Genomic DNA, 26,409 nt, shown 5'->3' with positions numbered 1-26,409 from the left:
CTCCAGGAGAATCTTCCTGATCCAGGTATCGAACCTACGTCTTCTGTGTCTCCTGCATTGCAGACAGATTCTTTACCGACTGAGCCACCTGGGAAGCCATGGTCCTTGTGACCTCCCTCCTACTGCTCCAGGCTCCTGACCTCCTCAGAGATTCTTGTTCCTGCTATCCACCCAGTCTGGCTGCCCTCCTGCCCACTTCACTTGTTTAAATCCCATCCAGGCTTTTAGAGCTTTCATTTCTTTCAAAGACCTGCCTGTTTTCCCCCAGCAGATAGGAACTTTATTTCTTCTGAATAGCCACAGATCATTTCCTTAATTATTTTATGGCACTGTACTCTGCCTTCAACTATGGCTCTTAGTATCTTACTTCTCCTATTAAAGGGCATGCTCTTTGAACAGCTAACACTTACGGTGCTGCGAAAGTTAGCACTGTGCCTTTTGTTTTGTGAGCATGAATAGGTACTATCGTTACCCCCATTATACAGTTGTGGAAACTGAGACAGAGTGAATGACTTGGCCAAGATCACACAGCTAGAAAGTGGCAGTACTGAAATATAAATTCAGGTCTTTCAGATTCCAGAACCTGAACTTTTTAGCTATTATTCTAACCTCCATCCTGGACAGTGGAAGGCATATAATATTTGATTTTAAAAGTTTATCTTTTTATGAATTTTTATTCAATCAATCCACTAAAGGCCAAGCACTATGGTAGTACTAGAGGAACAAGGAAAAATAAGGCACAGACCCTTCAGTGGGGGACTTTGCAGTTATAAGTGACACAGAGAAATTCGTACATTGTCAAATTTCCATATTTTATTGGATTTTTTTCTTCCCAAGCAACTGGAAGACCTTTTGACATAGGTTTAAATTGTGGAAACTAGTTAATCCTCTCTTCTTGCTGTGACAAAAATGATTGAAAAGTAAACTACCTTAATTTATTTTAATAGATACCGTTATGCAGTTAATGATGCTGGGGCTAAATTAGAGATTGTAACATCACCAAGAGTACACTGAATGTGTTTCAGTTCTCCTATAACATAAATGTTCTCAGTTGCGACTGGGACTGTAACTTAGCATTTTTAGAGCCACTGGCTAAATTACCTCTATTGATGAGGCTTAGCAGGTTCTTTCTGAATGATTCTAAATAGCTGCTGAGGGCTAAAAGATAGTCTTCCCTGGGCTGTGGCCACAGCATGCCAGGAGCCTCCTGGGGAGAGAATAAAGCTCGAGTTCCCATGCATGAATGGTTCTATGTCCTGCCTGGAGCACGCTGACTGGCCATCCTTGAAATTGTATAAATGAAAGGAAGTAGGCACAGGTAGAGGCTTGTATTAATAACTGGTGTGCATGAAGCAAATTAGGCTAACCCACCAAGTCCTTCCGAAAGGGGTGGAGGGGCGGTACAAGCCTCCAGAAATAAAGTCTGCTAAAGCCATCTCTTCAAAGCTTTTGACAAACTGCAAACCTTAGCCATTTCTTTCTTTTTCCCATGGAACGGGGAGTTCGGGAAGAGGTTTTAGTTCACACACACCCACATGCACACACACCGTATAGGTGTGTGAAGCATGAACTAGGACATGAGAGTTATGTAGCACTGTCCTTATTCACAGAGGAAGTCGAGGGACCTGGTTCTGCCATTAAGTGGAGGGAGGATTTTTCACCGATGTCAGAGGCCAGGTGCGGTGCGCTTCCGGGTTCCTTTAGCCCCTGCGTCTATTCCCACGTGCACCATCGGTACTACAGTGGAATCCGGCCCCCTTATTTGTACAGTCATGTTGTGACTGCAGGCAGGCACAGTGAAGGGCAGTCCCCATCAGAAGAGAGAGCTCAAGTATTTCAACCAAACCATGATTCATTTTCAAATTTTTGAAGGAAACAATATGTTTGAAACCACTTTCTTTATGACCCTAGATAATAGAGTTTTCACCTATTTTCTGTATAGACATTTCCCAGGTTTCTAAATTCTTTTCAGCATCACCCTTGCATGAAGAGCCCACATTTGTTAAGGATAACGAGAAATATCAAACCTAACAACGTGGTAGAATCATATTTTCTTCTAACCCTTATAGGAAAAGAAAATAATTTGTAGAGGGAGGGTATGGGGAGGGAGGAGGGAGGAGGGTTCAGGATGGGGAGCACGGGTATACCTGTGGTGGATTCATTTCGATGTTTGGCAAAACTAATACAATATTGTAAAGTTTAAAAATAAAATAAAATTTAAAAAAAAAGAAAATAATTTGTTTTTGCAGCAATATCCTTTACAACAAACATACATTTCATTCAGTCTTATGTCATTCTGTAATAAATTTTTATCATTTCATTTGCATAATAATTAACTTTGTCTAAATAAGGTTTGAATCCAAAAACCAAAAAAAATAAAGTTTATAAATAACACCAATAATTCTAATTCTTAGATAGCAAATAGATTCTCAAGCTTTCTCTTAACCCTATTTTCATTTAAATTAAGGTAAAACAAGCAATTAGAGATCAACAAAGTTTTGAGGTTTAATTCAAGTCATTAGAAACTAATATCATTTAAAAGTAGGAAATATTTCCTTCATGGTGCTATTCTATTTTTTAACCACACAAATATTTTTAAAATGTCAATGTAAAAGCTTATGGCTGATTGAAACTGAAAGGCATCTTTACCTAAAAGTTCTTTCTTTTAAGAAACCAAAACCTCCATGTGCAGAAACAGAATGCACATGGCTACTTCATCTTGAACAGCACTCAAGAAACACAATTGATGTTGGTTTGTGTCATTATGATAAGAATACAATGAACTGTGAGAAGGGTCATTTCTGGATAATTAGTTGGCCATAGATCAACAAGAGATGGATCTTTGTAACAGATGTGACATAAGGACCTTGATGAACTGAACTTTTTAAAATAAGGAAATTTTAAAAGACATCCTCTTAGAAATAAATTACTCTAGATAGAAAATACTGTATGCCATTATTCATAAGCCCATTTTCATCACTGCAGAATAGTTCTATGTCAGTGTGACAATGTCTTTCTTTGTGTTTGGGATCCACTTTTAGTTAATTAATTTAAAAAGTAAAGGGAAAACTTGGACTCTATCTCTGAGGTTCTCATCAACTCAAATTCTAATTATAGTATTTTATGCACTCTGAAACTTTCCCTAATTTGAAGATAAAAATCTCAGGAAAAGATTCCTTTTCTAAAAAATTCTTTTCTACTTAACAGAAAAGTTAAGGGTCAATATTTTGGTCAATTGCTACAGATGAACTATTTCTAAATTTGTTAGAAAGAAATTAAAAGCCAGTAAATGCCAAATATTAGAACGTTAATACTTCATTATGGAGGTTTTAGTATTCCATTACATATACATTTAGATGTTAGATGAGGAGCTAGTTTCACATAAGCACACACATTCATTTACTGGGCTTTACATGATGCCCTTGTTAGATAAAGCCAAACATGTAACTAGCTTTGGTTATAGTTTAAAAGTAAGAAGTTTGAAGATCTGCAATTTAGGATGCTATTTAGATACCATTCTTGATATGCTAAGGTATTTATTCACTAAAAAGCTAGCCAGCACAAAGTGAGACAAAGTGGGAACAAATATACAACAAAAAAAGATGTCATTTTCTAAGAGACTTATAATAATTACTTTAATAGTAAGCCACCTGCGGTAGCTACTGTCAACAAGCAAAGCAGGAAACATTTCACACCTGAAATGTTGCTGACTTCTAGCCCCAAACAAGAAACATTCTAATAAAACCATGCCCTTTGACTGCTACCAATACTCTTCCCCAAAGAAATGTTTATATTGTCTGTGGAATGTAATCTACTGACAATATAATAAGGATATTATTAATCACTCAAAGTACTAAAGTAGGTCCCATTTTTTGTAATCCCTGTACTTTATGGCAATAGATTGAGTTTCTACTACTATAGAGAGAAGATTCAGGTCAATTTCCAGTAATAATTTACATAAATGAAAACTTTCTATTTAATTTACTTTAAACAGAACACAAACTTAGAAAATGATCCAGGTGCTCTATATTAGAGCTTTTAGAAAGTATCAAAAGTTACTGAAATGAATAGGAATGAAAGAAATTGCCTCATATTTAATGCTACTTTTTGATGATAAAATAAAAACTTCTCACTATGATAAATAGGAGGAGTTTCCCAATCTAAATTCATTTGCCTTGTAGTTTTGATTAAATATATGCATATAGGAAATTTAATATTGTAGGAAATACATAATTTCTGTAGTGAGTTTCTTATGAATTACTATACTGGGTACAAGGTCAAGCAATTTTTCATTTTGTTCAAAATGTTCCAACGATCTGAAATCGCCATCCATTTGTTTATGCCCTTCAAAGTCTCTCCTCCTAAACTCTATGAACATTACCAAACTAAAGCTAAAATAAGGAATTTTTTTCTCCTCTAAACATGGGAGCTAATGCCTATGGGAAAATAGCATTCTTAACAAATAAAGCCCAGGGGATCCAGTCAGGCGGAGGAATAAATCCTCATCTTTCACACAACTTTCAAACTGGTAAAGAACACAAGAATTCAAAAATAGTTTCTTTTCAGGTCACACCATATAAGGTACAAAGTAAGTTTGTATGAAATGGTGATGCCGTATCAACTTTCCAGACATGAAGGTCCAATGATTAGAGGCTTAACTTTAATATGCAAAGTAGAGGGTTGGATGGAGATGGAGGGGGGGCATCTGGATAAATAATCCTGTGCAACTGGAAGTGGGAGTTTAGGTCATTTCCTATGTGAGGACATAGAGGGCATACTGGATAATGGTCAGACTACCTGAAGGGAAACCACAAGCTGATTAGTTCCACTCCAAGGGCCGGTTTTTAAAAACCAGTTCTTATTCTTTACCATTGATTAGAAGTCTAAATGAAGGGCTACATATGGTGAAAGATATATCCATCCAGCCATTACAACAGAAGCGCGATAAATTATCCAGGGTGCCTGCAGAGAACCCTCTAATCCACTCTTTCAATTTTCAGTCTCACCTATGAAAAAGTCTGAAACTGTATGCCAATTGGTTGTTAATAATGCGCTCTGGGAGGGAGCAAGTTGAAACTGTTCTCCATACTGCAAATCAAGAGACAAAGCATGTGTGTCTACTACCGTGGAATGAAATGGTATATCAGAACAAAAGATGGTGTCTGCAGTACAGGATGAAAGTATGCTTTTATGTGTCCTCTAAAATCAATGACTCCAGGCAGCAAAGCTCAGGAGCACTTATATTTCTACCCCCAGACGAGTATGCTAACATAGATGTAGCTAACGGAAGCCTCCAAAAGGAAGTTTGTGATATGAAATTTAAAATAATTGCTTTTAAATTTGTAGTTTCCAGATTGGGTTTCTGCTGAGCCTGCCAAACATTCTTCCTTTTCTGTGAGTTAGCTACACAAATATGGATCTCATTTGTTTATTGATAGGAAGACGTGGTGACTCAGCCGCTTTGTAAAGACACGTTAGTTTTCCTATTTGGACTCTCCTTCCACAGAACACTGTAAAATGGGACCAGCCTGAAGCTGGGGGGAAGGCAGAGCACAGTGGGGCAGAGTCTAGGAAGAGCAAGCCCCTCGCCTCTCTGGTTTGGTCTGCAGCCCAGCCTGCTTTCCTGGGACCCCCTGACTCCTGCTCACCTCAGGCCCGGGCCACCTCAGGCCCGGCCAGCTCAGGCCGCTCCATTCCTGTCCTTTTTCTCAATCTGGATGTGGGCTCCAATCAGACTTCAGCGTCATCTCCTTCCCCTCTTCTTTCTTTAGTTTCTGTCCTGTGGTCTGCACTATTATTCTCCAGAACAAAGCCTGAGAATCACCCCTACTTCTCTCTCCTCCTCATCCCTTCACCTAGTCACACATCTTGCCATTTCTACTTCATCAATCCACGCTGAATCTATCCCTTTCTCTACATCTCTCCAGGCCCTTCTATTTTTCATCTGAATAATTGCAACTGCATCTTAACTATCTCTCCCCATTTGTCTTCCTCCCATCCTTTAGCAAGAGTGATCTTTCTAAAATGTCTGTCTGATCATGCTACCCAACTTCTTAAATCCTTCAGATTCTATACTTTTAGGACAATTACTTAGCATGCCATGCAAGGTCCTTTACAGTCTCTGCTTTCTGTTTACTTCCTCATCTTCTCCTAGAACTTTACATTTCAACCTTATTCAATATGCAGTTTCCCCAAATGCCTTTCTTTCTTGTATCACAAAGGCTTTGAACATGCAACCTTGTTGAAAACACTGCTGCTGCTGCTGCTGCTAAATCACTTCAGTCGTGTCCGACTCTGTGCAACCCCATAGATGGCAGCCCACCAGACTCCCCCGTCCCTGGGATTCTCCAGGCAAGAACACTGGAGTGGGTTGTCATTTCCTTCTCCAATGCATGAAAGTGAAAAGTGAAAGTGAAGTTGCTCAGTCATGTCTGACTCTTAGTGACCCCATGGACTGCAGCCCACCAGGCTCCTCCGTCCATGGGATTGTCCAGGCAAGAGTACTGGAGTGGGGTGCCATTGCCTTCTCTGGAAAACACATTATTTATTAATAATATTTTTCATATTGACAACACTGTGACTTAGATTCAGAGGCATCCTGATCTCTTCCCCACCCAGATTTGGATGATTTACCCCTCTGTGATTTTCCCATTGTACCTTGACATATCCTGAGCATATTTTTCACATAATATTACTATGTTTTTGTTTTGTTTAGTTCCCACTAGACTCGAAAGTCTTTGAAGGCAGTGAGTATGTTTACTTGCTATTGTATCCCCACGATATAGAGCAGAGGGCATGGCAAATATTAGGCACACAAAATGAGTTTGATGAATGAATCAGTGAATGAATGGGCATTAAATTTTAAATAACTTTATGAACTAATTATTAATAACCCTTTAAAGTCCCTCTTGCCTCTATATCCCATGATTCCATGCTTTATTCATTTCTTATCTCACAGAAATAATTTCTATTAACACATTCTGCAAAAATACAAGCATGAGACATATATATGTATTTTTGAGACTGAAAACATTAATGCATAAGGAAACAAGAAAAAGTTTTATTTTATTCAACCCTAAGTAAATCTTAGGGTTAAATCTTAGGATCTTCCCTGTAGCTCAGATGGTAAAGAATCTGTCTGCAATGGAGGAGCCCCGGGTTTGACGCCTGGATTGGGAGGATCCTCTGGAGAAGGGAATGCCAATCCACTTCAGTATTCTTGTCTGGAGAAACCCATAGACAGAGGAGCCTGGTGGGCTACAGTCCATGGGGTTGCAAAGAGTCCAACATGACTGAACAACTAACACTACAACACTAAGTACGTCTTAAGAAAGTATGAGGGCTGTGAAGATAAAAGGTGTCTCAAAAAGAATCATTCATGATGACTTAAAAAAGCCCCACAAGAACATTTAGGTAACCTGGAGTACTTTAGATTCCAAGGCTTGATGTCCTTTTAATTCCACCAAAGCAAGAACCAAAGTTTATTTCATAACTAAGGGAGGGAATTCTTTCTATGTTATAGTTTAGGACTCAATTCACATCAAACAAGCCACTCAGTTAACTTGGGCCAAATGTAGGTCAGCATCACAGTATATGATCAGAGATTAGGCAGGAGCCTCTCTTTGTGTAAGAAGAAATCATAGCATTTTATGCAGCCTATTTGGAAGAATGGAGACACTGAGGTCTTCTCTGCAATCATGTGCTGCCAAAGAGTACTAAACGCTTAGCCATTCATAACGAAACAATAATGTAGCCTTAAGTCACTCATTTGACCTTGTTCAAAATATCATATATGAATGTATATGTGTGGAATCTAGAAAAATGGTATCTTATTGATGATCTTACTTGCAAAACAGTAATAGAGACACAGACAGAGAGAACAAATGTAGGGACACCAAGAAGAGTGAGAGAATGGGATGAACTAGGAGATTGGGATTGCCATACATACACTCCTGATACTGTGTATAAAACAGATAACTAATGAAGACCTACTGTAGAGCTCAGGGAAACCTACTCAGTGCTCTGTGGTGACCTAAATGGGAAGGAAATCCAAAAAAGAGGGGATATATGAATACACATAGCTGACTTGCTTTGCTATACAGTATAAGCTAACACAACATTGTAAAGCAACTATACCGTACTTTAATAGAAATTAATTTTTTTAAATGTTCATTCAAAAATGTGTCCAAGCTGCTTCTCTCACAGCACTTTATTTTAGAGTGGCTTTCTTGACTATGGCTAGTTATTGCCTCATAAATCCATAGAAGTCATATAATTACTTCCCTAATTTGTTCTGTTCATCATTACTGGTCTGTATACACAGACAGCCTTAGGAATTTAGCCACACAACTAGGTATTTGGACATACGATAGTCAAATAGGAAGAAGTGACATGCCACCCCATTTGTTTGTAGACTGGATATTTAAAAAAAGTATGCAGGTGCCCCATCAGCAACTAAAAGCAAAGACTTCAAAACTGAAGGGCTCATTTTTAAGAGTTCTGCTGGCCTGTTCCACCTGTTTCTTGTTTTTGTTTTTTATTTTTTAGCCTAAAAAGAAACACTCTTTTAGCTCTTCCTTATTTCATCCTCCAAGAATCTTTGGAATAGAAAAGATTCATCCCTAAACACTCACGTTTTTGTTTTAATTTGGGCTTCCCAGGCGGTGCTAGTGGTAAAGCCTTGCCTGTCAATGCAGGGGAAGAGCCTCAGGTTCAGTCCCTGGGTTGGGAAGATGCCCTGGAGGCGGCATGGCAACCCACTCCAGTATCCTTGCCTGGAGAATCCCACGGACAGAGGAGCCTGGCAGGTTATGGTCCATAGGGTTGCGAAGAGTCAGACATGACTGAAGTGACTTCACATAGCAGCGTGTTTCCTACCACAAGAATGGCAGTTGCTCGCTCTTAAAACCTTATAAAAGTGACTCTAAAAGTATATCATTTTTTCATAGACGCATTAGTAAAAATTAAACTTGGATGTGAGACAGTTGGGAATATGAAACAAGATAGATAACAGAACAGTTCCTAGTTGAGAAGGTCACCTTGGATCCACTGCAAGGCAATGAAGTTGGTCAGTGGGATGGGAAACAGTCAGGAGAAGAGAGGCTGGGCTTCCCTGGTGGCTCATCAGTAAAGAATCTGCCTGCCAGTGAAGAAGACACAGGTTCAATCCTTGGGTTGGGAAGATGCCCTGGCAAAGGAAATGGCAACCCATTCCAGTAATCTTGGCTCTGGGAAATCCCATGGACAGAGGAGCCTGATGGGCTATAGTCCATGGGGTCACAAAGAGTTGGACATGACTAAGCAACTAAACAACAACAACTTAATGATGCTTTCAAATCGTGGTGTTGGAAAAGACTCTTTAGAGTCCCTTGGACTGCAAGGAGATCAAATTAGTCAATCCTAAAGGAAATCAACCCTGAATATTAATTGGAAGGACTGATGTTAAAGCTGAAGCTCCAATACTTTGGCCACCTAAGGTGATGAGTCAAATCACTGGAAAAGGTCCCAATGTTAGGAAAGACTGAAGGCAATAGAAGGGGATGGCAGAGGATGAGATGGCTGGATAGCATCATTGACTCAAGGGACATGAATTTGAGCAAACTTTGGGAGATAGTGGAGGACAGAGGAGTCTGGCGTGCTGCAAAGAGTGAGCCAGGACTTAGTAATTAAATAGCAACAGGGAGAAGAAAGAGAAAACCGTAACAGTGTCAGTTGGTGCTTGAAGATTTTGTAAGTGCTTGGAGATAATAAGTCTTCATTATCAATGAACGTACGAAGTAACTTGGGGAAGCTGGGGATACTAATTTGGTGTTCATACCCTGTTTTTACAAACCACACCATAAACTGCTATTTTGCTCTTTTTTTCAAAAAAATATTTTCTCTTCCTGTTTCTGTTCAAAGTTTCTAGTGATAATAGTTTTGATAAAATGTTTCTTTCTAAAATTTTACAAAGACAGAGATGACATTATTCCCCAAGTGATATACCTATATACATCTTTCTGGACATTTCTGGTTCTTTCAATTTCTCCAGGAATTATTTCCAGACAAGGCAGCAGAGATTGGCTATTCACCAACTTCGTTTAGCTTTTTGTCTGAGCCCACAGCTATATTTCTCTCTCTCCCTTGCAGTTAGGTGTGAAAATGTGACTTGACACTTGCCAAAGAAATGTGGTCAGAAATGATATAAACCATAAAATCTTGTACTTCTAGTGCTGGCCAAAAAATTCCTCCCACCTGACCGTCCAATCTCTTTCTTTATTTCTCTTATCCAATGGCTTCATGCCTATGTGCAGGGTAACATCCGAACACAGATGTGAAAGATGGTAGAGTCTTTGTGAGTCTGGATTCCTGCAAGAAGCCGTGCTCTTTATCATGTGTAAGAAATCAATGTCTATCGTGGTAAGCCACTGACATCTCCGAGTTTGTCTGTTAAAACAGCTAAAGTTATTCTAAAACAGATGGTATCCAGAAATGGACCAAAAGAAAGAATAATCTTGCAAAAATATATTGTCAATATTTTTGTATGTCTTTTCCTCCACCTTCTCCTCCTCCTCTTTCTTTTTTCACTTTAACGCCTTTATTTATTTCAGTTTGGGGATTTCTTTATCTATTATCTCTGCTACTTCCAGAATTTCAAAGTTCTGCTTAATCTGGCACTAAGTCTATGTAAACAATATCAGAGGAAGCAGTGAAACAAATTGCCACTGCACTCATGTTCCCTCTTCAAACATGGCAGCTTGAACCACTCAAAACAGAAGACATGAAAAACACTGGGGAATTCTATTCTATGTAAGGATTACAGTTGTGTCTCTTTTTCTACCTTTTGTTCCAGGAGATAAGGTCTGAAAATGAACTACCCATCTGTGACAGCCTATGGTCATTCTATTATAACTCTGTTTTCAAACAGCCATTAAAAACAAATTAATTCTCCAGGTTTGTTTTGATTGCTTATCTGGTTTGTTACGGTGACTACATCTGAATTTATCAAGCCATCCCAGTATTTTGCAGGGATATTGTTTCCTACAAAATACGTGCTTTGCTTCCCTCCAACAACAGTGGCATCTTATTATTATAGAAAAAGTAATAGCAACCACACAGTCAAAAGCACACTATCTGAGCCCAAATAGAAATAAAAATATTTTGATAATTAATCAAGAATATAGCAAAAAGCAATTAAAGGAATGTTTGCTGAAAAACTCCATTACAATTTTTATGAAGTTTTCTCAACTCAAGATCCAAAGCTCATGTCTTCACCAATTTACTTCTGTTAGACGAGAATTAGATGATTTCTAAGTGTGTTTTGAATCAAGAACAGTATGAAAGATCACATACGAGATGTAAGATCTACAGGTAGCTAAGAAAAACTTAAAATAAACCTTAGATAATAGAAGATAGGATAAGATAAAGAAGATACTTGCAAAGAAGGTAGAAACACTTAAAGTTTACTTGCCTAAAAAACAACCTGTAGAAATATGGGGGTGAGGGGATGTGGGCTTTGAAGAGAAATAAACCTGGGTTCAAATTCTGATTCTGCTTCCTACTAGATGTGAGTCCTTGGGCTAGATTTACTTGACATGCCTCACCCTCTGTTTCCTCCTCTGGAAAATGGGTGGGTATAATATATCTCTAGTTTACTGGGCTGGTATGGGAATTAGTATGTAAAGTGACACATATTAGGTAGTTATTATAAACTGCAGTTATGGATGTATCTGGAAAAGATTTACTGTTGACCTAAAAGTCATATTGGTTTTTTTCCAATATGAAGTAAAGATATCAGAGTTTCTCATCTAAAAGTTCTACAGAGATTTCTTTTCCTAATTCATCTACCACATTGGCAGAAATAGCACTGTAAGCTTAACTTGGCTAAAGTTTGCTTCATTCATCTGTCAACAAGATTCCGGACTTCAAATCAATTGTTGACAATTGTTGAAGGTGGACAGAACAGAACAGGTGTTGTATTTCACACCTCGGAGGGTTCTACTCTACTAACAATAACATCATATCTTTGTCAGTCAGGCACAACTATAGCACTCGATAGACTGATACAAATGAAAAAGCCAGTTAAAACAGATCTCCTGACTCTGTTCTGGCCACCGTTCTAGGACTTGTTTGATTCTGTTGCATGTGAAGCAGAATGGCATCTCCTTTGGGGACAAAAGGACAGAGAGAAGGCATCTCTCACTGACTCTAAAAAGTCAAAACCAGTGCACAATTTGCCACACTTAAAAATGCTGAAGTTATTTTGTACTTTTTGATCATACTCTTTGCTTCTTATTGAAACATAAATGTGTTTTTGAGATATCCAAAATAGAAGGTATAATTTCATGCCATCTGGAATCAGATAACACAGTGGTCAGACAAATCATTCTACCAAATACATTTGTAAAATCCAAGCTAGGTACTCCAAGCACTTGCATGGATTTCTTTAGAGGAGTGTTTTAACACATATTACTTTTATAAGAAAGAATATAGAAAAAAGCACCTGATAGTCACATAAAATAAATTACATACATTATCATAAAATTGTTCCACTGCAGCTATTTATAGCAAAGATTCCTGTGGTAGCAATATCTTTTTGTCAAAATGGATAAGGCTGAGTAAAAAGCTGAACAACTTCCTAAAGAGTATATCGATATGTGGGATCTATTTCAAGTTTTATTTTAAGTTTTAAATTATAAATGATCTTATTATGCAAGATATAGAAACTGACAGAAGTTAACACTCCAGCCACAAATAATTCTACTGTGATATTGCCAAGTTTTCCAAATATATCAAATAAATATGTTAAAGTTTCTAAATTAAATTCTATTATTAAGTGTTTTTCCCTCCTCAGTCTTACTTGAGAGTATTACTGCAGGAGGGTGATAAAAAAAAGGTGACTCTCAGTGACAAAAGAGATCTATCTGCTATTGTCCCTTGGGGAAAACCAATCTTCCATTTATTTGTTTGTTTTGATGAGGGCCCCAATGCTGTCTTTTGCACCAGTGATCACATATAACAAAGTGAACGACAAGAAAATATACATCAGGACACAAAGTTACACTTCAGTCTTTCTGTACATGTGAAATTACAGGACCACAGAAGTTCACAGTTAGATGGAAGTTGGAAGGATTTATTGGATACTTGATACAGATTCTATGCCACGCATTGTTCATCAGAAACAAGGTTATTTATTTTTCAGACTACCTTTGTGTGTTACATTTAGTTTACAGAATGGAGGCATGGCAATTATTAAAATCGCTGCAAAAACCTTGATATTTTATCCATTTTGCATTTGTTGAGATAAATATTTTGTGTTAAACAGAATTAGGGAAATAACATTTCTAAAAATAAAATTACAGAAACTTTAAAATTTCACTTTATCAAAAAGAAATGGAAGGAAAAATATACATAAAATTAAAACGCTGAAAATAGGAGGAGTATGGTCACTGCAAGTTCCAATTGTCAATAATTGGATACTGCATCTAAAAAAATATAAAATTGATCATTCTGTTTAATCATAATAATGTCACTGTTCATCCATTTTTATTCAGATGCAAGAAATATAACAGAAATATTTTACAAAGCCACCTAAAGCAAAATTTGATGAAAAGCAAATACTTCTTAAAAATCATATATGGGGCTTTGGAGACTTGAGGATTTCTCCCATAAGGGCTCCAGGAGTATGGGGTCCCAAGTACTCACTACAAGACTGTACTTGCTTCTATAGTAAGACTCCATCCTATTAGGAAAGGTAGCATAATGAATAAACATGTTTTTCTTTTTTTCATGAGCAATGGTTTTTTTAATCTTGAGCTAGTTTTTAGTCAACATAAGAACTCACAATTATACCTTATTTCTTCGATTTGATGCAATTTGCTAAACACATTATAGACATTATAACTTCTTTAAAATGCAGCTGAGAAGCCATAGTATTAATGCATGTTATGTTAACTAGCCATTTTACAATTTTATCATGCTTTTATTACATGTAATTATTTATATCAAGAAATATGACTTGGTATTGAATCATTATGTTGTATCCCTGAAACTAATAATATTGTAAATTAACTATATTTCAATAAAAAAAGAATTACAATTTGGCCCATAGCCTGCCAAAGCCGTGTAGCAACGACCCATGTTATAATATATTCATGATTTTGAGGAAGAAAGATAATGTGGTCAGCAGAAAGTATTTAGAATCAGACATATCTAACTGAATTCAAACTTTGCAAATCCTCTTTAGCTATACATGCATGCCTGCTAAGTCGCTTCAGTAGTGTCCTGCTCTTTGCGACCCCATGGACTGTAGCCCACCAGGCTCCTCTGTACATGGGATTCTCCAGGCAAGAATACTGGAGTGGATTGCTATGCCCTCCTCCAGGGTACCTTCCCCACCCAGGGATCCAACCCACATCTCTTATGGCCTGTGTGTTGGCAGGCAGGTTCCTTACTACCAGCACCCCCTGGGAGGCCCAACTGATAATTAACCTCCATGAGCCTCAGTTTCCTTGTTGAAAAATGGTAATGTTTAGGGATATTAATGATAATGGGAATGGTAACATCAGAGACGAAATAAACGTTATGTGAAGTGCCTAGAATATTGCCTGTACAATTTTAAAAAGTTAAATCAATTGAAATCTTTTAGAGTAGAGAGCCTGCACTAATAGAAAGCCCCCCAAAAAGCAGGAGCCACATGGCTGCCTAAATTTGTGAAGGATCAAAGAGGAAATTCTAGCATCCTGAACGTCATCATAAGGCAGAGATGAAATAGAACTACCTCTGGCCTACCTAATATGTACATCCACAAAAAGAAGCCTTGAACACTCTATTCTGGATGTAATCGCCAAGGTTTCCTTTGAGTGGTAGCGGTTTGTTTCTAGTTCAAAAGACAGAGGTTTACATATGAAGCCAAAGACCTGGGGCATGCCATCTGCCTAGCATTAAGCAAGAGCTGAAAGTCAGTTACAGAAAAAAAAGTCATTTCTAAGATGATTTATGTTCCATCCTTGAACATGGCAGGAAGACTGCAAAAGATATTTAGAAGCCAATGCTTCCTCTGAATCAAGTAAACGAGTATATTCTAAGCCCCTCTCCCTGGACCAAGCTGGCCTGTTAGGGAAGTTGCCAACGCGGAGTCTGTGAACCCTGGAGCACACTGGCTACTTGGGATGAGAAAACAAGGCCAGTGATCACTGCTACTGTAAACGTACAGCTCACAGTACGGCACTGGGGTCAGACGACAGATATCCAGGATATTACTCAAAAACACATCTAGCTCAAAGCTGACAAGATAATCTGTTCCTGTGAGTGCAAAGCAGACTGGAATGCTGCAGCTATGACCCTACTCAAGGAAAGAAAAAAGAAAGTGCAACTCTCCCAGGGCCCCAACTCAAGTTCTTTATGCAGGCAAAACTCCAGGGGACTTCAAAGGGAGTGTTGCCTATGGAGTGAGCTTGAACCAAGCCCTCTGGGGGTATCACTTCCGTGATCATGTTGCTATCTACATTTCGTGTACTGGCAAATGTAAATATTTCAGATACAGGCTTAAACGAATGAAAGACGTGTGAAAGAGCTTGGGGGTTTGCTCGCAAAGAAACCTCAGGATTCCAGGAAAAACATTTAATATCAGGAGTTATTAATAATTCATAAGTTATTCCAAAATTACCAAGAGAATAATTGGTTTGTGATTATATTAAAAATAAAGTTTTTTTAATTGACACATACTGCACTCTAACACATCATATGATCACACAATAGTGTACTTAAAAAAATAATTTCCCAACGTTAAGTACTAAAGGTCAGCAACATTTTTCTAATTGAAATGCAGACTAGACTTTGATATTTTAACAAAGTTTTAACATACGTGGTCCTGATTAACGCAGAAGAGCCAAAAGTCAGCAAATATACTTACAGGAGGACCTATAATTGGAGGAGAGTGGAGAGAATAAGAAAAAGAGGAGAAGTAAATTAGTGAATATGCCAAATAGTAAGATGAAATAAAACATGAGAGCATCATCATAATCATCAACATAATCCAAGAGACACAGAAGCCACTTAAGAATTCAGTGATTCTCAGTCATTTTTTGATCATGGACCTATAAGACCACATCAGAAAAATACATTTACTTCTATATGCACACGGAATTTTATGTAAAATTTCAAGGAATATTCAGATTCCCTGAGGCCTGTTTATGAATTACTGAGAGGTTCACGTATTTTAAGCAAAGACTGTCTAATTTATATATCCAAAATTTAGATAATATGAATCAGGAGGGTCTTTAGCCTTCATGATTGTAAACAATTGATGGACAATTTTCTTGAGTTTGGTAAAATGGCTAAATCAGAAATGTACCATTATTTTTTTTAAGAATCTTTACCATTCAGTAGTATTTTCAATCTGTAAAAGACTAAGTCCTGATGTTTATATGTTTCTTTAAAACTGTGTATTCTCATCAAAATACAGGCAAAGTCTAAGAAAATTTCAATATTTCACACACCATATGCTCAATTAAAGCACCAGTTCTCAGTAGTCAGAAAGTTGGGAACTGATTTTTATATTTTCTGTAAAATTGCCTAAGTATAACTTTTCCCTTTTTTCCCCTTAATCATCTTTCTTTCTTTTGACACAAAGATCAATTCAGTGATTATTTGGGTCCACCAATGTTTTATCATTTTTTTCCTTGAAAACAAATTTATAAAGCATCCTCTATTATAAACCTTCACAATTCATGAAGGGGATATCTATATAACTTTCCAATTATTTAAAGTGAATGAGGTTTAAAGATAACTTTTGAGAATTTCTTTAAAGGAATTAAGCAGATACTTTTTCATAAAACTGTTTTACTTTGACATAATTTTTCCAAGAGGGAGAGGATGAGACAAAAACCCAATCTGCTGTCTTATCTTTCTTGTTGTGTTAGTATTTCCACTGTTTTAACCCTTAGTAGATTGTTTTTAATGCTAATAAATACTTGTAGGTAGAAAATATTGAAAAATAATATTTCTTACTAAAATCAGACCTTTAATTACCTTCCTCTTATCTTTCAAGAAAGAACTGATACCCTGTTAAGACTTCACATTTACATTTACATTTACACTTTTGGAGTCTTAGACTTTATCAAAGTATTAGTAATACTGTAACTGAACACACTCATTTGAATATCTTGGTTTCAAAAAATAGTTTTTATTTGACTTTGCATATAGGGATTTGGCCTGAAACCAAAAAAAAAAAAAGAAAAAAGAAAAACACTGAAATGGGTATCAGGACAATTGGTTGTGCTTCAATTTCTGCTCATAAAAAAAAACTGCACGAGCTTTGCTAACCACCTGATCACTCTGGGCCACCATTTCCTCAACTAGAAAATGAAAACTCTGGACTGATTACTAAGGCTCCTGTCATCACTAAAATGCTATGGCTATACAAGAAGAATAAAAATTCTCAAGTTTTGAAAAGAATGAGAGTAGAAGCATGGAAAAACTTTACCAGGGGATAAAATAATAATAATCTTTCCAAGACATACGTCCTGGTGTCCCAAGGCGGATGTTTCTGCAGAGAACCTGCCCTGACTGACCACCTATATGTAGACGGAAAGCAGGTGATGCTGTCACACTGGGTGTGGCTAAGAAATTCTCCACTGTACACTGAAAGGGCAGATTTAACCTAAACAAGCCAAAATAGGGGGCCAGGGGTTATTAAACTGTAATTAATAACATTTTGCAAACTTCTCCTTCCTACAGCTTGATGGAAATAAGATAAAAAAATTCTTGATGTATCAGAGAAGATTTAAACATCACACACACACACACACACACATGCATAGACACAATACCCAACAAAGCAATGCAATCACTAATTAGGAGGAACAGATGTGGGAACCTAACCAGGATATGAATGACACAGGACAGCTGAAAGAGAGACTTACCAGATTCTCCTCTTCGGCCCCTCTTACCTCGTTTCCCTGGAGGACCTGAAAGACAAAGAACAATTTTTGGAATTTTTTTATTCCAAAATGGCTAGTAAATGATTTCTATATATTTTAGCACTGTTTTGACTAACATGAAAAGGACCAGCGATTTGTAAAGGCTAACTTTGTCTCTGGTATCCCAGCGTAACTATTTAGCTGCATTTAATTATAAAAGCTGTCCTAGATCTCTAACCAATAATGTGTTACTAGAAACACTAAAGATTCAGAATTTTTGTTCATCTTGCCTAGATATCATCAGTAAGAAAGGGTTTATAAGAAAATTGGTGGTGTTGAGATTTCATGTCTCTTAGGAAAATTTCTTTTCTGAAGATTTCAGTATATTAATAATTGAAAGCACTAAGTAAAAATGATTACAGCTTCTCTTCAGTCACATTCATCAAACTTCTTTTGAAAATATTTAGTTGGCAGTTAGTTAAATGTATATACTAGTAATGTAAATAATTTTACAAATATTTCTATTTTATTAAACATTATTTTATTTATTATTAAATGTGAATTTTTATATATTGGAATTTCTCTAATAACACACTGACTTAAAATCAGAAAGCTTTTAATTGGAAAGCATTTAGGGAGTAACTATTGGTCTCATTTTTCTAAAGGGCTAGCTCATTATTGTCATTCAATAAGTGTTTAGTCTTTATGACGATCTCATTTTTAAAGTGGAGAAAAAAACTCTTTTTCTTCAGTGAGTTGCCTATGAAGACCACCAAGCTAGTATGTGTCAGACTTGTACATGTTTCTAGATATTCATGGATTTCAAGCCATTACTCTCAATTATATAATTTCTGCCCTCATTTCCTTGGTTAGGAACAGCTCTCACTGAATTATGATCCCGGCAGATAGAAGAGAATAATCAGTTCACAATGAGAATTGAGATCTTATTATATTTGCTGAGAGAAAGAAGCCAAGGAAAATACAGAACTGCCTGGTTTTGAAGAACAGGTTGCAAAGGCAGATGGATGACTTCTGAACTCTAAGTTCAAGGCACAGAAGCACAGGCCTTGCACCCACGTGGCTCTTAACTGTAATCTTGAGCCACTGACTTCCACATGGAGACGCCATCACAGGAAATGAAGACAGCAGTGGCCAGATCAGCTTCCCAGCAAGCCCTGAGACAGAGTAAGTCTGGCCATCTGTGTTTTCTAAGAGGTTTAAAAACCAATCAAACAATAAGATCAAATGAAAACATTAGGAGAAGCAGTTTTGAGGCAGAGTTCAAATTTGAACTGGCATTTGAAATTTCAGACTTCTTTCTGTATTCTGGAATAAAGAGAGATTTTCATCAGACTCAAGGTATCTTTGGCCAGATGGGGAGCATAAGGAGAAACATAAAAATAGGTAAATAAACCCAGGGAATTCTAATAGGTATGAAAAGTATGCATTTATATACACATTCAAAAACATACATATTCATATATATATTGACAAATTCTGATATATAATATACAATGTCCTTTGGATTAGGAATCCAAAGGAATTTTGTATATTACAAAATAAAACAAGAAGTGTTTAGCAACTACTAGGTACTTATGTTGTCTGTGATCTGCATAGTTAGGACTATAGGTCCTCATGTATTAGATGTATATCTGCTCTGAAGAAGCAAAGAAGTTGAAAAGATTAAAATAACATGCATGAAAAATCCATTAGTAGTATGTTGTAAAGATGGCACATGAGTTTATGCTCTGATTTGTTCCTTCTACTCTAAACATAGTCAATTATAAAAAAGCAAAAAACATTTAGAAGTATTTGTATTTGAAAAAGACGGGCATGTCTGCAGGCCAGAAATAGACGAGAAATGCAAAGTGGAGAGCAGAGATAAAGCACGAACCTGCCTGGCCCTAGTTCTGGGGGTAGAAATGGTGCCCATGGGTTCTATCCCTGAAGAATAAATGCTCAAAACTTCTCTCATCAGAGCCAGACTCACTTTTTGAAGCTGGGGGCTTATAAATGCTGAAGAGAAGATGAAAAAAACCTAGATCTCTGGAATATAATCTCTCAACTGGAAAATGAAGTAAGCCTCTGTTGGTTTGATACCTAATTCTGTGATATTTCCAACATAAATCTGGGACAGGAGTCCTGAAATGCCATTTTAAAACAAATCTGCTCTAGAAAGCTGGGAGGTCAGGTAAAGACAAGCATAAAATGATTAGGTAAGAAGGGGTGAATACAGAGAAAAGAAAGGCAGACACACATCCAGAGAACACTGTACACCCACAGATACACTCAAAACCTCCAACTTACAAAGAGTTAGAAATCAAAGTTCCAAAACACATGAAGAAATCTAATGCTAAGAAAGGTAGCACTCAATAATCAGATCACGGATTTGTTTCATGTAAAATTAATTAATTTTAAGAAAGCATCAGACAAAGATTAGTATGTTAATTGTGCTTTAAGAGATAAATTAAATAACATCCATTCAAGACCAAGGGATTTTAAATATAAACAAGGAAAAAAGGAACAAGTGGATTTGAAAGAAAATCCTTTAGAAACCTTGAAAATGGTCACTGAAATCTAAATAAAAAAGATAAATCTATAAATGCTAACCTGGATATGGTTGAAAAAGGAATAGATTTGGAAGATGTAGAATGCAGCTCAGAGAGACAGATCCAGTATCTATCGATGTATCTAATTATCCACTGTGGTCTGAATGTAAATGTATCGTGCAAATTCACAGGTTGAGATTCTAACCCCCGAAGATGGTGATATTAGGAGTGAGGTCTTTTGGAGGTGTTTAAATCATGAAGCTGGAGCCCTCATGAATGGAACTTATAAAAAGACCCCATAGAGATCCCTAGTCCCTTCCATTATGTGAGGACACAGTGAAAAGTCGCCAGCTATGAATCAGGAAAAGGGCCCTCATCTGAAGGTGACCGTGCTGGCACCTTGATCTTAGACATCCCAGACTCCAAAACATGAGAAATAAATTTCTGTTGTTTATAAACTACCCATCTGTGGTATTTTATTATAGTAGCCCAAACAGAATAAGACTCTGTCATCTATCTAGCTATCAAGCTATCTACTTACCTATCTATCCATCCATTCATCCATCCATCTATTGTTGTTGCTGTTGTTTAGTCACTAAGTCTTGTCTGACTCTTTCATGACCCCATGGACTGTAGCCTGCCAGGCTCCTCTGTCCATGGGATTTCCCAGGCAAGAATACTGGAGTGGGTTGCCATTTCCTTCTCCAGGGGAATCTTCCTGATCCAGGGATCAAACCTGTGTCTCCTACATTGGCAGGCAGGTCCTTTACCATTTAGTCACCAGGGAAGTCTCATTTATCCATGCTAAGAGGAAAAATTTTACTTATAAGAGAACTCAAAAGAAGTGATAGGGAAGCCTTTGTTTAAGAGATAATATTTGAGACTATGCCAGAATTGAAAACGGGAGATCTAAGATAGAACTTATACTCAAGTGGCAAGTAAAAATAAATCACACAAACACAAAGAAGGAGAAACTTAGAAATATTCTAGGATAAAGAAAAAAATGTTAAGAACTACCAGAGAGAAGATTACCATGGAAGACACTTAAATTGATTGCTGTCTTATCCATAACAAAGGTGCCAGAAGGGTCCAGACCTGATTTTTATGAAAAGTTTTTGGAGCCTATAATTATATCTGTTTATTGGAATTACTTTATCACTTTCTTCTTAAATATTTCTTTTAAATATTAATAGAATTTATCAAGTAAGAACAATAATTATATAAATGTCTAGTAATAATTTGAAACGAACTTTAAAAAATATTTTTAAAATATCAGATTATAAAAGAATTATCAAAGAAGCAATATATTTGAAGAAATCAAGCAACAAAGTTAAGGGGACTCCTTGGCAGTCCAGTCATTAGGACTCAGTGTTTACATAGTCATGGGCCTGGGTTCTATCCTGGTTGGAGAACTAAGATACCACAATCCATGTCAGGAAAAAAAAGAACATGTTTGCCATAAATACTTAATTTGAAGACTTACAGAAATGAACCAAATATTGTGGGAAAGTTGCTTATTATTTTGAGAGTTGAGAAAAAAATAAAGTCTAAGGAAACTGAGAAGATATTTGGTAAGACAGATACCTATTGACTATGACAAGGTTTTCCAAAGAGTTTCATAATAGTTGAGAGAAAAAATGAAGCTAAACTAAGTTATGGGAAATGAGAATCTAAGCCCTGCTGGATTTACAAAGAAAATACTAGATTTGAGAAGAGCATGTTATAATCGCTGTAAGAAACAGAAGACTGGAATGAGCACTAGACTGATCTTGTGAACTAATAAATTATACAAAACACACGTGACACATAAAGATCTTGCATACAAAGAAAATAAACAGAAGCTTTTAAGAAGTCTACCGTGCAGATCATTTGATATTACTTTTGAATTTAAAGCAAAATTAATTTAAAATGATATGCATGGAATGAATTTGACAATGGACAGCTGGCAGATCACCAGAATGAAAAAATTAGAAAAGACAAATGATAGATGCTTACCAGACCAGACCGATGTTAACAATAGTTAACATTAGTTGAAAAAGATAATGACCATTCCTATTCCAAACTGAGTGATGAAGCGTCAGCCAGGCATGAGCCGTAAGAACAAATATAGAAGCTGGAACCTGATTCTTATTCACTGAATTTGGCCAGATCCTTGCAGCACAAATTCTGAGTGAATTTTCTCAGCGGAAAAACATGACTCTACAAAAGAAACTGGTTCAAGAACATGAATGAGAAGAGGAAAAGCAGAAGCTATCAGCAACAGAGGAAGTAAAAACCTACAGACAATTCATGAAATAAAGAATAAATTACAGAAAACAGAGGGAGGTGATAAAACCAGACTGCTCTTCATAATAAGAAAATTCATGGCAACTGATACTGTTCACGCTTCAGAAAGAGTTTTTGCTTGAAAGATGGTACAAAGGCTGTCATTCTGAGACAGAAATTAGTAAAAATGAGCCATAACGGCAATGTTGTACAGACCAGTGTTGACAACTTCAACTGCAGACAGATCAAGGTCATCAAATCACATCACAGCAAGGTGTCTTAAGCCAACCCAGTTCTTTTGGCTCACAACTAATATTGTTGGAGCCCTCCACTCCTTAGTAATGATGTATCTACCTGTGATTAGGCTATTCTCTAAGGTTAGAGATGTATCTAGAAATAAACATATGCCTGTATATGGGTCTTCCAATGGTCTTGAGGGTGGGTAGTTATTACAGGTGTCTAGAATACCCTTTTCTGGTTTATCAGATAAATTAACAAATCCTATCAATTCTCTTATGACTTGGGTTGTTTTCTCTTCTCCACTTCTAGTTCAGTTCAGTTCAGTCGCTCAGTCGTGTCCGACTCTTTGCGACCCCATGAATCGCAGCACGCCAGGCCTCCCTGTCCATCACCAACTCCCAGAGTTCACTCAGACTCACGTCCATTGAGTCGGTGATGCCATCCAGCCATCTCATCCTCTGTCGTCCCCTTCTCCTCCTGCCCCCAAAACCTCCCAGCATCAGAGTCTTTTCCAATGAGTCAACTCTTCGCATGAGGTGGCCAAAGTATTGGAGTTTCAGCTCTAGCATCAGTCCTTCCAAAGAATACCCAGGACTGATCTCATTTAGAATGGACTGGTTGGATCTCCTTGCACTCCTAGTAGCTGAACTGAAACAGACAGGTACTTTGAGGAGAGATTTTTTTAACTGGAATTCTCTTTGTATTAAAAAATATTTTTACTGCTAATAAACATTTGCAATTAAATACACAGGAAGCATTCAAGAAAAGTTTCAGGATTCATAATTGGCTGGGTATTTTGTCTTAACCTGTGGCTTTCTATTTCAACACACATTTCTGCTGTGTGTGCTTTTCAGGGAGAAGAAAAGGCGGGTAGAAACAAAGGGAAGAAATCGACTAAAATGGATTAAAGACTTAAACATAAAAGCTGAAACTGTAAAACTCCTAGTAGAAAATACAGTGGGAAAGTTTCTTGACATTGGCCTTGCACTGATTTTTTGGATATGACACCAAAAGTACCAGCAACAAAAGCAAAAAACAAAAACAAATAAAACCAGGATTACCAAACTAAAAAATCTCAACTACAGAATGGAAGAAAATATTCTCAAGTCATGGATATGATAAGGGGTTAATATCCAAAATATGTAATGAACTCCTACAAGTCAATAGCAAAAAGCCAAATTATCCAATTTAAAAAAATGGGCAAAGGACCTGAATAGACATTTTTGCAAAGAAGACATACAAATGGCCAACACAGATTTGAAAGGATGCTCAACATCACTAATTATCAGATAAATGCAAATTGAAACCACAAGGAAATATTACCTCACACCTGTTAAGATGGCTATTAGTCAAGGGGAAAAAAAAGTGTTGGAGAGAGTATAGAGAAGAGAACCCTGTTACACTACTGGTGGGAATGTAAAGTGATGCAGCCGCTATAGAAAACAGTATGGAGATTTCTCAAAAAATTAAAACTAGAACTACCATGTGATCCAGAAGTCCCATTTGTGGGTATTTATCCAAAGAAATTGAAATCAGAATCTCAAAGAGATACCTGTACTCCCACACCCATTGCAACATTTTCCACAACAGCTGAGATATGGAAACAAATGTCTATTGACAGATGAATGATGGATAAAGAAAATGTGTGGTATATATCATATATACATATGTACATATATGCAATGGAAAATTAAAGAAGGAAATTCTGGCAATTGCAGCAACATGGATAGATCTGAAGTATACTATGCTAAATGAAATAAGCCAGAAACAGAAAAACAAACACTGTACAATCTCATTTATGTGTAGAATCAAAAACAGTCAAATTCACAGAAGCACAGAGTAGTGGCTGATGCCAGGGGATAGAGAAAAGGAGAGATTATGGTTAAGGAGTACACAGTTTTAATTATGCCAGATAAATAAATTCTGGAGATCCACCATACAACATAGTGCCTATAGCTAATAATTCATTGCTAAAATTTGCTAAGAGGGTACAGCTTATGTTACATTCTTACCACAGAACAATAATAAGAACGGTGAAGGGGAGATGATGGATTGTCTCTGCCTTTATGATGGTCATGGTTTCACAGATGCATACTTATTCCAAGCTCATCAGCTTCTTCACATTATATGTACAGCTTTTTACGTGTCACTCATTGACTTCAACAAAAGTTCTTTCTTTAAAAAAAGAAACGAGGCAAAGGCTCATGCTTTTAGTGACTGTGCTTAGGTCTGTTGTCATCAAAACCTGAAGATGGGGAGAATAGCAGTCATCTCGTTATAAAAATGACCTAATGGTCACTAATGGCCCGAGTCATTGCCTGAGTCATCAGGGAATTAATTCTTGACTGAATTTCCATGAAGGTGGGTAATACATGCACAAAATAATGGCTCAATAAATACTAGCTCCCTCTTTTGCTTTATTTATATTCTCTTTGTATATTTAGTCATAAAGTGATCATAATATATTTGAGTATTTGATAAAAAACACCGATTATATGTGTGAATGAAACTGTGACAGGTTAACATTACCTTCCACATATGGTAGGTATATTGTCAAAGTGGCAATCTAGTATAATAAAAAGAATATGACACAGAGAGTTAAAAGACAAAGGTTTTCAGTAACGTGTAAATTGAGCTAACTTCCAATTAACCTCTTTGATTTTGGTGTGCCAAAAAAATCTGGTAAATGGCCTTAACTTCACTACGTTTATATGATTATCTTGAGGGTGAAAACTAAACGGCTTTCTATATTATGTTAACTGTCTCCTTTATTTTTCATTATTGTAGTAAAACTTATAAGCTATTTCTATGCTAATATTACTGTCACACTGTCTATAAAAATAGCGAGACTTCTAAACAATTCTACCTATGTAATAAAAAGATAAAACTTCTTAGAAGAATTTCATCTCCAGAAACATGGAGACTCTTTAAGGACATCAAAGAAAGTACCATAAAGTACTTCATGGCTGTTCCTTGATATCCACAGGGGAATCAGTTCCAGGACCCCCTTCAGATACTAAAATCTTCCAATGCTCAATTTCCTATATGAAACAGTGTAGCATTTGCATCTAACCCATGCATATTCTCCTGCATAATGTAAATCATCTCTAGATCACTTTCAGTACATAATAAATACAATTAAATGCTATGTAAATAGTCACTGGTGTGCAGTAACTTCAAGTTCTGCTTTGGGGAACTTTCTAGAAAATTTCTTTCTCATTTTTTCCATCCACAGTTGGTTGAATCCACAGAACCCACAGATACAAAGGCCAACTGTACCCTTATCCTATTTCTGAAGACAGAAAAATATAAATGTAAGGCAAAGGAAACAGCAAGCACCAGGGCTTGTGGGTAAGCAGGGAACGATTGAGTAAGAAGTAATTAGCAGATGGATAAGCCCTGCTGCTGCTGCTGCTAAGTCGCTTCAGTAGTGTCCAACTCTGTGCGACCACACA

At 36.9% G+C, this 26,409-nt stretch overlaps 1 protein-coding gene across 1 annotated transcript in view; it reads right to left on the bottom strand.

Moving 5' to 3' along the window:
• Positions 1-26,409, bottom strand: part of COL25A1 (collagen type XXV alpha 1 chain) — a 509,464-nt gene that overhangs the window by 229,535 nt on the left and 253,520 nt on the right. The window contains exons 3-4 of the mRNA XM_061419417.1: positions 17,904-17,948; positions 15,893-15,900 (exon numbers count right to left, since the gene is read on the bottom strand). Coding sequence (XP_061275401.1) covers positions 15,893-15,900; positions 17,904-17,948 — 53 coding nt within the window. The remainder of the gene's footprint in view (positions 1-15,892; positions 15,901-17,903; positions 17,949-26,409) is intronic.

The sequence above is a fragment of the Bos javanicus genome, chromosome 6 (genome assembly GCF_032452875.1).
Source record: "Bos javanicus breed banteng chromosome 6, ARS-OSU_banteng_1.0, whole genome shotgun sequence".
Classification (NCBI taxonomy): domain Eukaryota; kingdom Metazoa; phylum Chordata; class Mammalia; order Artiodactyla; family Bovidae; genus Bos; species Bos javanicus.
Note: the sequence above shows the minus strand (reverse complement) of the source record. Positions and strands in the feature narration are given on the sequence as shown.